This window comes from Salvia hispanica, chromosome 3 (assembly GCF_029641045.1).
Source record: "Salvia hispanica isolate PSC_SH4W2 chromosome 3, Shi_PSC_v1, whole genome shotgun sequence".
NCBI classification, from domain to species: Eukaryota; Viridiplantae; Streptophyta; class Magnoliopsida; order Lamiales; family Lamiaceae; genus Salvia; species Salvia hispanica.
The window spans coordinates 27,744,862-27,757,232 of NC_142694.1; the positions used below are offsets into that span (position 1 = coordinate 27,744,862).

General features: G+C 39.0%; 4 protein-coding genes across 4 annotated transcripts; 1 reads left to right on the forward strand and 3 right to left on the reverse strand.

The window, feature by feature from the left end:
- Positions 1-302: 302 nt before the first annotated feature.
- On the reverse strand, positions 303-2,406 carry LOC125210781 (uncharacterized protein At1g65710-like). Its single transcript, XM_048110370.2, has 2 exons — positions 1,279-2,406; positions 303-1,168 (listed from the first exon to the last, which is right to left on the reverse strand). Exons 1-2 carry the CDS (start codon positions 2,278-2,280, stop codon positions 488-490), a joined length of 1,683 nt encoding a protein of 560 aa, XP_047966327.1. The 5' UTR covers positions 2,281-2,406; the 3' UTR covers positions 303-487.
- A 3,328-nt stretch (positions 2,407-5,734) lies between these two features.
- On the reverse strand, positions 5,735-6,694 carry LOC125217102 (uncharacterized). Its single transcript, XM_048118928.2, has 4 exons — positions 6,498-6,694; positions 6,351-6,426; positions 6,109-6,281; positions 5,735-5,944 (listed from the first exon to the last, which is right to left on the reverse strand). The coding sequence occupies exons 1-4, from the start codon at positions 6,608-6,610 to the stop codon at positions 5,869-5,871; spliced, it is 438 nt and encodes a 145-aa protein (XP_047974885.2). The 5' UTR covers positions 6,611-6,694; the 3' UTR covers positions 5,735-5,868.
- Positions 6,695-7,238: 544 nt separating this feature from the next.
- LOC125215128 (ARM repeat superfamily protein) lies at positions 7,239-10,424 on the reverse strand. The gene is made up of 8 exons (XM_048116452.2): positions 9,286-10,424; positions 8,791-8,875; positions 8,403-8,499; positions 8,240-8,303; positions 8,101-8,157; positions 7,980-8,017; positions 7,769-7,850; positions 7,239-7,487 (listed from the first exon to the last, which is right to left on the reverse strand). Exons 1-8 carry the CDS (start codon positions 10,345-10,347, stop codon positions 7,395-7,397), a joined length of 1,578 nt encoding a protein of 525 aa, XP_047972409.2. The 5' UTR covers positions 10,348-10,424; the 3' UTR covers positions 7,239-7,394.
- Positions 10,425-11,144: 720 nt separating this feature from the next.
- On the forward strand, positions 11,145-12,351 carry LOC125209630 (uncharacterized). Its single transcript, XM_048109219.2, has one exon. The coding sequence runs from the start codon at positions 11,340-11,342 to the stop codon at positions 12,210-12,212; it is 873 nt and encodes a 290-aa protein (XP_047965176.2). The 5' UTR covers positions 11,145-11,339; the 3' UTR covers positions 12,213-12,351.
- Positions 12,352-12,371: the final 20 nt, after the last annotated feature.

Genomic DNA, 12,371 nt, shown 5'->3' on the forward strand with positions numbered 1-12,371 from the left:
TAATTCACTTCGTAATAAAAAATATAGAAACGCTAATTAACTAATACAATTATTTATAAAAAGAGTTAACACATTTAGATTAAAAATGGTAAAGGGAGGAAATATGAGAGAGGTTGTATTGAAAATAGATTCTACCATAATTATGGGTTCCACGTGTCCACTTTATAATGGTGTATTAGCAAATGTAGAATATAACGTAGGAGGTGATCCCTTCGGGTGTTTCACGGCTAATGAGGGCTACCAAACAAGCCCTTAATGAGGGCTCAAGGATACCGAACTTGAAAAATTTTAACACATCCAAATAAAGAATTTGAAACATGATAAAAAAGATGATTGTTCAAGTAATTAACAGGCAAGGTTGCCAAAGTTAGCAACCAAACACAAATTTCTACAAATATGAAAAAACCATCTGTTTTTCCAGTTGAACAAGGAAAGAAGTAGCTAAAAAAACACAAGTTTAAGTAGAAGGGAGGAGCCATGGTGGTGGCTATGCTGAAGAAGCAACAGTATGCGAAACTCGACTCGCAATTCTCGCCCTTCCGATTCCATTATTCTTTGCAGCACCGAGTTTCTTGCTGCCTTCATCAACTACTCTCGCCGACTCCGACGCCGCTGTGTGCCTCTGATACCCCACCGATCTCGTCGATTCTGCCGAATTAGGCTCCCAGCTTGAAGAGCACGCCCACTGCTGCTGGCTTCCCACGAAGCTGTTGCTGCCGGAGGATTCCTGCTCTTCCAAGTCTTCGTCGTCTCCGGCGCCCCTCCTTACCGTCACGTACTTGTGGAAGCTAGGCTGCATTAGGTCATCGCTCCCTACGATCTCCGATTCCACAATTGGATCCTGCTTCGCCTTCCTCGCCTTGATCTGCTCCGTGCTGGAGTTGAGATCGGCCACGGCTTCCAGGATGGAACATGCTTTGGTCACGCACGGCGGCAGAGGAAACGACGCCGGCGGAGCGTTGTTTTGGTGGAAATTGTGGATGTCTTCCAGCAGAAGTGCTGTGTAGGATGAGTTAGGGTTTGCTAGGGTTTCAGGATTGATGTCGAGATCTCGAGATAGGCGTGAGGAGCGGGTTCGCGTAACGGCCGGGGGAATCACGTTTACCCCGCCGCCATTGTTGCCGGCTGTTTTCTGCTCTGTGTTTGCCAATTTCTGCGGTGGCGCTACCTGCACCACGCCGATTGAATTCGATTTCATCAAAATGTGCTCTGTTTTAATTCGATTTGATAGATGATTGGGGATTTTTCGAATTGAATAATGGAAATGAAATTAGATACCTGTGAGATGATGTTGGTGTCGATCTCGGAAAGAGGATTTCTCCGGTAAGGAGAGTGCTCTGCTTTCCTTGAATTGCTCCGGCTAAGAGAAATCGGCTGCTGCTGATTCTGATTATCGTTCTGAGCTCTCAACCTCGCCGGAGATCTCGCTCGCGGAGAGGCAGCGCTTCTCGCCGCATCTCCTCCAGCGTTTCTCTTCACTTGAATCCTTTTAACGGCCGCCGCAGCCTCACCGGCGGCATTAGTACTCTTCTCCATCGCCATTGCCGGCACCGAAACCAGCTTCCCCGGCCGTGGATTGGCATTCGCGGCGGAGGAGTTGGAATTAGTCCCACTGTGTGTAGCGATTGGGGATTCAGATCTTCTACCTGGAGATCTGCTCACCCGCCTCCCTCCGCCGCTGCCGCTCCTTTCCCGGCTTCCGGAGCGCTGATGCGCCGCCTGGTCCCTCTCCCTGCTAGGCGTCCTCCGCCGCCCCTGAGACAGGCGGCGCTCCCTCCGCCGATTCTCCCTCTCCCTCGCCACAGCCTCATCGTCCCCATCGGCATTGTTGTCGTCGCCTCTCCTGCTGTCGTTGTCGAAGTCGTAACTCCTCTTCGACCCTGAATACTTCCTCCCGCCGCTCTCCGCCGAGAATCCGGCCTTCCCGGTGGAGGAGCTCCGGCTGAGGCGGCCGCATTGTATCAAAATAGCGTCCACCTCTTCCTTAGTGCAGCTCGAAGTCCTCACCGCCGCCGCCGCTCCTCCGCCGTCCAAACCATTGCCCTTTTCGACAAATTCATCCACCTTTTTCACCTCCGCCTTCTCCTCCGGCTCCGGTCTCTGCCTCTCGACCTCGTGGCTCTTCCGGTGCTTGATTATGAAAATCTCTTTCTTTACAACCGTTTCTTCTTTCTTCTCCGGCTGAGCAGCTTCGGATTTGAGCTTTTCCGGCGGGTCAGGAAGCGCCGCCGGAGGCGGAGAAGAAGCACAGACACTCTTCTTGCTGAAGCAACTGCCCATTTTTTTTTTGGTTGAGATTCAAGAAACAAAAATTGAAAGAAATGTTTGAAAAAAAATTCAAGATTTGTAGTTGTGGCGGAGAGAAATGATAAGAAAAGGGTGCAGTGTTCAAGAAAACAACGCAATAAAGATGGCACTTTTTGTAGGGTGGAGAAAGAGACAGATAATTCAAATTTTAACAGAGGCGGGGCATTCAATATAGCCGTTATCATTATACTTTTAAAATATATTTTATGATTATTTTTAAATACGGTTGCATATAATTTCAAAAGAATACTGTATAAAATAATATATTGAAATAAATAATACTAGCAGTACAGTTAACAGCATCCGAATATTTTTTAAAGAAGAAAAAATAAATATTGATGTCAGATTACCTACTACTGTTTGAGGACTATATAATATTGTTGCCCACAGCGGATATATTCAAAGAGAGATGGAGAAAAGGAATCTTGATCCATATTTGAATATGGAATAAATAACGGTTAGTTTATTAGAATTTCGAAATTTGAGGTTAAGTCATGTATATTGTGTTGTCGGATTGGAACTTAGAAATTTAGAGATTCAAAATTTTAGTAATTCATAATTATCTTGACCACTTCATTGTTGGCAATGGCAAGTGGGATGAGCACAATAATATTTGGATAAGTATCAATCAATTATATTCAATACATGTGTTGAATTTCAAATCTTCTAAAATTACAATAGTACCAATAAAATGCTGGAACTATATGTCGGATCTCAAATATTATTGATATTATAATTCAAAAACTTGAACTATCAAATAAGATTCATATTGCAATTTTCTTTATGTAATGATGATGTCTAATTTCAAACATTTTGTAAATGATGATTGGAAGAACGATAATATTTTGCTCGATTACTACTATTTGATAAACAAATCAAAAAATATTTGTAACATTCCGAAACATAAATCGGCCTACTAGATTTTTGTCATTCTTTACTAAGTTATTTGGACATATAAAGTAATTCGAAGACGATCCAATAATTGAATCAGAAGGTAATTCATTTTAGTCTGTGCTATAATTCATTTTTGCATTCAATAAAACCTTTACTAGTAGTTGGGGGAATAAATATGAAGCAAGAAATTGAAATGAATAGTTACTTGAAAAACAGGGTAATTTGAAAATGACGTTATATTTGAAACTTGAAAGAGTAACAAAACGAACTCGATATTCATATTCAGAGGTAATAAGAGCTGAATTTGCACTTATTTATGTATTTTTTTTTTGTTTTCTTTATTTGGTTCCTGTTCAGAAAATGAAAAAAAAAGAGAGAGAGCAATGGGTAATAAATTGAAGAATTAGTATTCAAAGTTCCAAACCGTGTCTGCAATTTATTTATTTATTTTAATTAATTAAAACTATTGAAATGTTATTAATATCCCGTCTCGATTGTTCAGAATTATAAAAAAAAAAAAAAAGCTTTAATTTATGATAACTTGTTTTTTTGCCTTTCAATTATTAGATTTGCTTCAACAATTTATTTTATTCCACTCAGCTTTAAACTTTTAAATTCATTGAGACAGTGATGGAGCATTTCCTACAAACTTTTTGATGTCATCAATAGATTTAGTTTTTGCATTACTTATTAAATTGAGGCCACAAAACGGATTTACTAATTTAAATTAAAGAGGACAATAATGCGTATTATAATTAATAGCAACATGTTATTAGCAAATAAAAAATATAAAATCATTGACAATTTGACATGTGTTTAAATAAAGGTTGCACCAAAAATTATCAGATGAAATCTATTTAAACATTTTGTATCTTTGATTAAACATCAGTTTGTAATATGTTGTGCATGCGAGTGAAATATCTGTCAATCTTGCAGAAATCAGAAAGGAATAAAAACGAGAAACTGATTCAATTTCCCCTTTTTGTTTTCTGTTAAAGTCGACAATTCATGGTCAAGCTATTGCATTACTTTTTAAATAGGAGTACTTTACAGGGGAATTGTTCATGTTAATGAGTCAAATGAGTGATTTTGAATTTTGACTAACTATTGAAGACACTAGCATTTTTCTTTAAAACAATGTTATTATTGTTAACATCGCTAACTTGCAATTAGCTGGATAAAATCAATTTAAATGTGTGTGTAATTTTGTACTATTGTTATATTTGCATTGCATGTAGTTTATGTAGTTATATGTAGTGTGTATTTATGTGTGTATTGTATGTGTAAAATTCATTTAAATTCAATTTCATAATAGCATCACTTACTTCATTTTACCAAATAAAATTTTTATAACAATGTCATATCATGTTGCTAGACAAAAAAGGCAAGCCACTGTGTCACTTATCTAATAAAGGTGCATAAAATGATCCTCGTTAGACAAAAAAGGCAAGACACTACGTCAGTTATCCGAATAGAGGTGAATATAAATTTATCTTCTCTGGACAAAGGAAGTCAAGACACTATGTCCGTTATCCCAATAGAGATGGATAAAATGATTCTCCCAATAGAGATGTACACTTATCATAATAAAATTGCATAAAATGATTCTCGGTAGACAGAAAAGGCAAAACGCTACATCACTTATCCCAATAAAAGTAGCAAGATACTCTGTCACTTAAAGCAACCACAACTGTGCTTTTCGTGGTGGGTCATACCTTAACTATTCATGGGTCTCACACCATTTTTTAACCATTTTTTTTATTCCATTCCTTAACTAAGAGCATCTCTAAGGAGAGAGGTAGAATCTTATAAATATCATATTTGCATATAGGAAAGGTAATTGAGAAGGTATTATACCTTTATGTTTTAGAATGCATCTTGTGCTATTTTTATTTTAGAAAATAATTTACATTTTCTATATACATATTCTTTTTGTAACTTATTATATACATATTCCTTTTGTAACTTGTTACTCCTTCCATTCCATTAAAGATGTCCACCTTTTCTTTTTAGTTTGTCTCACTCAAAATGTCCACTTTCTATATTTAAAAATAAATCTCTTTCTTCTCCCTCATTAAAATATTTATCTGTTTTTTTCTCTATATGTACTCCACCTAACAACTCTTCCTAAAATCATGTGTCACTCAAGAATGTGAACGCCTTGAATGGGACAGATGGAGTACTCTTTTTTGGAAGGGTATTCCATTTTAGAAAGGTAAATAGATGATAGTAGTATTCTTTTGGAGATGCTCCAAAGGACAGTATCTGCAACAATCCATCTCATCACTTTCATTAATAGAGTCGCAGTATGCATTTAGGACGTTCTAACATAATAGAGTCATTTACTCATTTTTATATTTGGCAAAAAGCACTACACTCTCTCCCGCATACTTTATCCTCTCTTTTACTTCATTCTCTACTCATCTCTCTTACTTTATCATTTCTCTTACTTTATTCTCTTCACTTCAAATAAAAATATTTATTTCTTAATTTTTGTGCCGAAAAGAAATGCATGTCTCGATTAACATAGAAGGGAGGGAGTGGTTGTGCGATCGTTCAATTAAAAGCAGTGTTAAATAGCCTTATTAAGCATGTTACAAATGGTACTCCACTAACCACAAATGACAAGTTTACAACTTGAGCAGTAGTGTAACACAAATCAAGAAGTCATGCGATGAGCATATGCACTCCACACGATATTGCACAAACGATAAGCCCAGCCATGGCTACGAACCCGTAATTCCTGCATCAGATATAATGTATCAACCCGATTTTAATAAATTTTTACATCGACATACAAACATAAACAAACGATGCACGATAGATACTCATACTATGCTGAAGTCTGAACTGGTATGATATTGATAGAAGAATTCGAGAATGAAATGAAACATAAGAAGCACCCACCCGATTGTAAGACGATTCTTGGGGTGACCGGTAGAGTAGCCCGTGAAATAGAAATAGCGTGTAACAGTATATGCAGCCCCGAGTGATGCAGCAATGACAGGATGCCGAATCCCTCCCAATATCAATAAAATCAACACCATCGGCATCAGCTCCAACGAATTTTGGTGCCCCCTCTGCATTTCATCACAACTTTTAACACGGATCAATAGTGAAAGAAGATGATCGATGTGTTTTGTGCAAACCTGAACGCAGTTAAAGAGCTTGGCATCCTTGTTCTCTGATTCGATTGCGTACATGGTGGGATAGAACACCTTATACCTGCACCCAAATCATCAGATCATAAACACCAGCATCCAAATTAAATTGAAGATTAGTGACAAGAAATTTACTTCTTTCTGGCTTTGCCTACTTGGATAGTCATCCACACATTCAGAAAGCAATATGCAACAACAACAAGAATCACGTATCCGTATTCCTTTGGGAGTAATTCCATTTTACCCATACTCTTTTTTAGTATTTCTCAAATTTTGTTTTGCTTAAAAGAGAGAGCTGGTTGGTCTGGAATAACTAGTTTCCATATTTTGTAGAATCATCAGCTTTTTCCCCAAGGTACTGATTGACTTTGGCTACCTACTTCCGTTGTTTCTGTCAAATTAGTAATTTTCAATGACTTGAGCAAAAAATTACTAATACTCCTATATAGAGTCTTCAATTTTAGTTTGAAAGTATAAAAGTATAGTTTCTCTTTGCATAGAAAGGTGGATCATACCTCTTTGGTATAGTACTATTACTATACATACATCGAGAAAATATTGACCATTAAATTATTCTTCGTCAAAACTTGCATCTTTTTGTTTTACTACTTTTACTGAAAACTTGCATCTTTTTGTTTTACTACTTTTACTGAAAACATTATCGATAAACTAAATCAAAAACCTGGGTCACGAAATCGAATTCGTTTTAAATCCCAAATGCAGTCACTGACTGGGAAACAAAATTCTGACGAGGAAAATAAAAGCAATAATTTCTACTCAAGAACTCGATGGAGTATTTCCCATCTCAATCCTTAATTTATATGCTCTAAACATACCGAATCTTGATTGGTAATTGGACATAAAATGCTAAATGGGTTTCAGAGAGAAAGAAAGTAAGAATAATTGATTTTCCACACGAGTCATTTTACTGATTTGTTTGAATATTTGACAAACATAGATCTGCTTACATTGAACAAAATACAGGATCTCAACAAGGATGGCTAAATATCGATATTAGCAAAAATCTCGCCATCAGGATAAGGCGGAGATGAATTTGGAGATCTTTGACTGGGCCCTTTCTCTTTCTTCGGGGCCATCAAGGTCACCGATGTTGTCATGATACTCCTGTTATTCATATACAGAAACAAAGAGTGCAAAACCAATGTCAACAAAATTGATGTGTGTTTAAGCATATACAACCATCACAAAGTAGAACAAGCACAACTGACAACACAATTGATGTGATGCCATCAAATGTAAAAATTCTCCTGTAACATATACCATGAATACCCAAGTTCAATTAACGCATCCAAAAGAAGCAGATTTTGTAGGAAGGGGAGAGGAAGAAGAATTATTGAAGTTTAAGTTGGCCATTTTAGCCATAAGTTGATAGGCTAATACAATACCTGAAGAATATTCTTCACATCATTCTTAGTTAACTTTTGTTGCTTCAAAAGCAGTTCAATCCTTGCTCTCATTCGAGGGTGCCTATAAAAGACAAATCCACCAATTACAAACACAGCACAAGAAAAACAGCACCAGAAATTAGTCTTTTTTTTAAAAAAAAAACACAGTCCTCTCATTGATTGATGTACAGTATAAGATATCCAGACTTACTCAGAGGTCCAAAGATGGCCCAGGATAACCGCAATCAACTGCTAAGCACAAGAAATAATTAACTACAAGAATAACCAGTAGAAAGTAAAATAATTAGTAACAAGAAAAAAGAGGGGGATGCCTGAAGAGTAAAGAGCCCAGATTCCAGCTTCCGATTATATTTCTCATCATCATCAATCTGCAACAGTAATACAGATATACTGACAAGATTTATAGCAAAGGAATAGTGACAGGAAAGAAGAATATAGGTGTTAAGTAACCTCAAGATCATCAAGCTCAAGCTCATCAAACCGTTCAGTCTCTTCTTTCACTCTATCTGAATATCTATAAATCATACACAGAGATTAGATTCACAAGATAATAAAATATCCCAAGTAGAACTGTCAATTTTGTGGATATCTGAAAGATGTGCTCAATAATTACCTCATATAGAGTTCCATAAGCCGATCTATCTTTTCACACTCATTTTCAACAAATTTGCTTAACAATCTTTCCCTTCTCGAACCCCTCAAGATTCCACCTGGAGCATAATAAGCATTGTTATTGGCACCATTACATTATTATGGGAATGAAAAAATGATAACCACATGCAAAGGGAAATACAACTACAGATTCCAACTCTTGCTACGAAGATGGCAAATTTTACTACAAACAAGTTTGGAAAAAGGCACAAATACCATCCATCTAAGATTGAAGGACACATGAAGTATCAACCCTCATGGAAACAGAAATGAGATCCACAAAACATAACTCCGTAAGATTTTAAAACTCAGGGATACATAGCTAAACCAAATGGAACTTGCCTGCTTACCAAATAGGGATGCAATTAGAGATAAGAGGCGTTCTTCCAATTCTTCCTTTGACTGTTTTTTCTTATTCTTCTTGCTGAGAGGCACCTAACCAACAAAAAAAAGGCCAAGACTTCAGATACAAAGGTAGACTTGCAGGCGGTGGATATATAACAAGGTCTTACAAAATCAACAATCATATCTTGGAGCCAGAATTCAGTTCACTATATCACGAACACTGATCAACATAACATAACGTAGCAATCAAATAACAGTATAAAAAGATATTCATGTCACTATATCCCATGACTCGCGTGTTAAGGCTGTATTCCAGTTGTACAACTCCTCGATGTTTATACTTTCCGTCAACTAAATTGAGTTCATTTACAAATTTTAAACATATACAGGAGAGCAATACGAATTATATCACTAAGTGATCAATAACGAAAGCACTTGAATGTAGTATTGACCGCACTAAATGGATCTTAAGATGGAGGAGGGGACTGGACTTGCCTTACCTTACCCATAAAAGCAGGGAAAGCAGTCTTCAACCCCATCACATCAATAAACCGTTCGCACGCAGGCGGATAGTTGGTCATTGCGAAATCCAAAGCCCTGATGGCGGAGCCATAGCATAGTTTCTTCTGATTCATGATAATGATCATCAACTCTACCCCTTCCGCCTTCACAAACCTCTCCTTATTCTCCAAAGGCATCAACACACAACACAGAGAGTCAAACAAATTCTCCACCATCTCCTCCTCATCGCCCATTTTCGGGTCCTTCGACTTATACATTGCGACGGCCTGCAACAAAGTGTCTACGCCATTCATCTGGCCAAACCTCTTCTGGTTCGCAGCACTATTCTGCAACAAAATCGCCAAAATCTCGGAAGCATACTGCTTATTACTATCGAATTCGCGTATCTTAATCCGCGCCTGGAGCCATTTCAACAGCTTCGTCTTCTCACACACAAGCTCGGATGCAGAAGGCTTCACCTCGATAAGATTCTCAATAGTCGACAGCGTGTTGTAAATAGCGGCCGACTCATCGGGGTCGGAGTCACTCAACCGCGACAGATTTTGCACCAGCAATTCCACCGCACTGTTCTCGATCAGCGCGTCGACGAGCACCTGCGCCGACTCCTCGTTGTCCTCGATAACGTCTGCGTCGGTGAGGTCCTGCAGGAGCGTGACGGCATCAATGGCGATGTCGGTATTGTCGTGGTTGAGAAGTCCAGCGATGGAATTGACGGTGCCGAGGCTGACGAGGTCGGGATAGAGCTCAGGCGCGCCGGCGAGGATTTTGAGCTTCTGGAGCTCTTCGTGGAGCTCGAGCTCGGAATCGGCGAACTTCTCGGGGTTGTCAGGGTACTTGAGGCGGGCGGCGGTGTTGGCGTTGAGGCGGCGCTCCAGCGAGAGGGCGAGCCTCTTCAAGGTTTTAAGGTCGAGGGTTTCGATGGCATTTTGCTGCGATTTCTCGAGGGCTTCGAGGAGAGAGAGGTCGATTGAGGCGTCGAATGGTTGGGGTGGCTGCGGGGAGGAGGAGCGGATTCGTTTCTGAGGCGGCGGGAGGTCCATTACGTCGCCGTTCCGTTCGATTTTGTTTTTCCGGCGAAAAGCCCTAAATTGATTTTTTAAAGAGGATGACTCTGTGATGACTGATGGGTTGGTCGTTGGGAATCGGTTGGGCTTATATATTGGGTTGGCCCAATTAAGTATAAGAAAATGTCATTGGATTGATCAAAATTTCAGGGTCCAGTATCAGGGTTAAATAAATACGTTTTAAAGTTTGATATAATATCTAACTAATTAAAATAATAAATGATCATGTTTATTCACACTTTTATAAGGGGATTCAAATTAAGGATTGCATTCTTATTTTTATGCAGTTAAAATGAGATTATGTTAAGAAATCAAGAAGATAAAATTTAGTGGGCATATTTATGTAGTCTTTTATAGTTAACTAACTTTAAAAAAGAACATAATATAAGAAACAACGAAAATACCTTAAATATACATAAATATTTAATGAATTAACTATGAATGTAGCATATTTACTTGTACTATAAGAGAAGATTAAATTGATACATTAAATTCTACAAAATTATGTGAGTTATGCGGTGAAGTATAAGATTAGTAAATCTACTACTCGAACATAAAAAGGAAAAAAAGGAGAGTAACAATAAAAAGAGATGTAATCTCCATCTCATTTGCAGTAGAAAGAGAGTACAGTCAAAATATTTAACAGTAAAAGTAAATTCCGTGTTAAACCCTATATATAAATTATAAACCGACCCCTTAATAGCTTTGGATTTAAGCTGAACTTCCAAAATTGAAAACCATTCCCTCCTTTTTTACAGAAATCAGTCTCTCTTTTCTCAGATATAAGGCGAAATTTTTTCTCGCTTTAAACAAGAAATCACTCTCTCTTTCTCTCTTTCTCTCTTTCCATAGTTACTAATATTGAAACTCTATATATACACCACACCTTATGCGCGCGCGGTATTGATCAAAATCAAACAGAAAAATCAAATCTTTCCTTGTCAAGAATCATCTGAGAAATCAAATCGATGGGGCGAAGAAAGTTGAAAGTGGAGTTTATTGAGAAGCAGAAATCACGGCTTCTAACTCTGAAGAATAGAAAGGAGGGGTTGAAGAAGAAACTCCACCAACTCACTACTCTCTGCGACGTTCCCGCCTGCATCATCATCCGCGACCCCACCACCAACTCCACCTTCATCTGGCCCGATGATTCCGCCCTAATCCGCCGCCTAATCGACTCCTACAAGGCCGATCCCGCCGCCGTTAGGGCTTTTGGGGTGTCCGATTTCTTCAAGGGGAATGCCGAGGAGGGACTCGTGAAGAAGAAAGCGGAGGCCAAATACGGCAACTGGGACGATCGCCTCGACCACATGGACGAGTCCCAGTTGCGGGAATTGAGCGACGCCGTGCGCGCCAAGGCTGAGGCCTTGCGGTCAAGAAGCGATTTCTTGAAACGGGAGGAGATGATGAAGGAGGAGGAAGAGGAGGAGCAAAACAGCGATGATATGCTTGATTTGGAAGACATGTTTGATCAAGATGAAATCTTGTCGATTGCTGATGCTGTGGCTGCCAACGCCAATGGTCAACTTGCGGTGCCGGACTTCTACTGCCCGCCGCCTCTGAATCTGCCGATGTTGGAAGAGGAGAAGAGCGACGACAATGTGGTGCTTGATTTGGTCGGTTTTGATCAAGATTACACCTTTTCTGTTGCTGATGTTATGGCCAACGCTCAACTTCCGGTGCCCTTCGTTGATCGCAATTATCTCAACTACGGCTACTGCTCTCCGATGGATGGGAATGTGAATTGGTGTGCCCTAAACATGGATCAACATCTCAACGGCTCTGTGAATTGCTTTGCTGGGGATGATGGCGCTGACTTGGCTAGCTATTTTTGGCACTAGAATCATGCTGCTGCTGCTAATTGTGGAATCCCATTTTTTATTTCTTTTCCTTCTGTGGATATTTGCCACTTTGGAATTTTGTCAATTAACTGTATATGGTGGAGTTCAATGATAAATGTATGTTGTTGGTATCAAACAAGGCAATTGCACTGTGTTTTA

Excerpts from the sequence above, each read along its gene's own strand:
- LOC125210781 (XM_048110370.2), bottom strand. The coding sequence starts at position 2,280 with ATGGGCAGTTGCTTCAGCAAGAAGAGTGTCTGTGCTTCTTCTCCGCCT. Across the intron at positions 1,169-1,278 it reads ACACCAACATCATCTCACAG|GTAGCGCCACCGCAGAAATT; the intron begins GTATCTAATTTC and ends GGCGTGGTGCAG.
- LOC125217102 (XM_048118928.2), bottom strand. The coding sequence starts at position 6,610 with ATGGGTAAAATGGAATTACTCCCAAAGGAATACGGATACGTGATTCTT. Across the intron at positions 6,427-6,497 it reads GTAGGCAAAGCCAGAAAGAA|GTATAAGGTGTTCTATCCCA; the intron begins GTAAATTTCTTG and ends ATTTGGGTGCAG. Across the intron at positions 6,282-6,350 it reads AGCTCTTTAACTGCGTTCAG|AGGGGGCACCAAAATTCGTT; the intron begins GTTTGCACAAAA and ends GATGAAATGCAG.
- LOC125215128 (XM_048116452.2), bottom strand. The coding sequence starts at position 10,347 with ATGGACCTCCCGCCGCCTCAGAAACGAATCCGCTCCTCCTCCCCGCAG. Across the intron at positions 8,500-8,790 it reads TCTAATTGCATCCCTATTTG|GTGGAATCTTGAGGGGTTCG; the intron begins GTAAGCAGGCAA and ends ATTATGCTCCAG. Across the intron at positions 8,158-8,239 it reads TTGAGCTTGATGATCTTGAG|ATTGATGATGATGAGAAATA; the intron begins GTTACTTAACAC and ends TTACTGTTGCAG.
- LOC125209630 (XM_048109219.2), top strand. The coding sequence starts at position 11,340 with ATGGGGCGAAGAAAGTTGAAAGTGGAGTTTATTGAGAAGCAGAAATCA.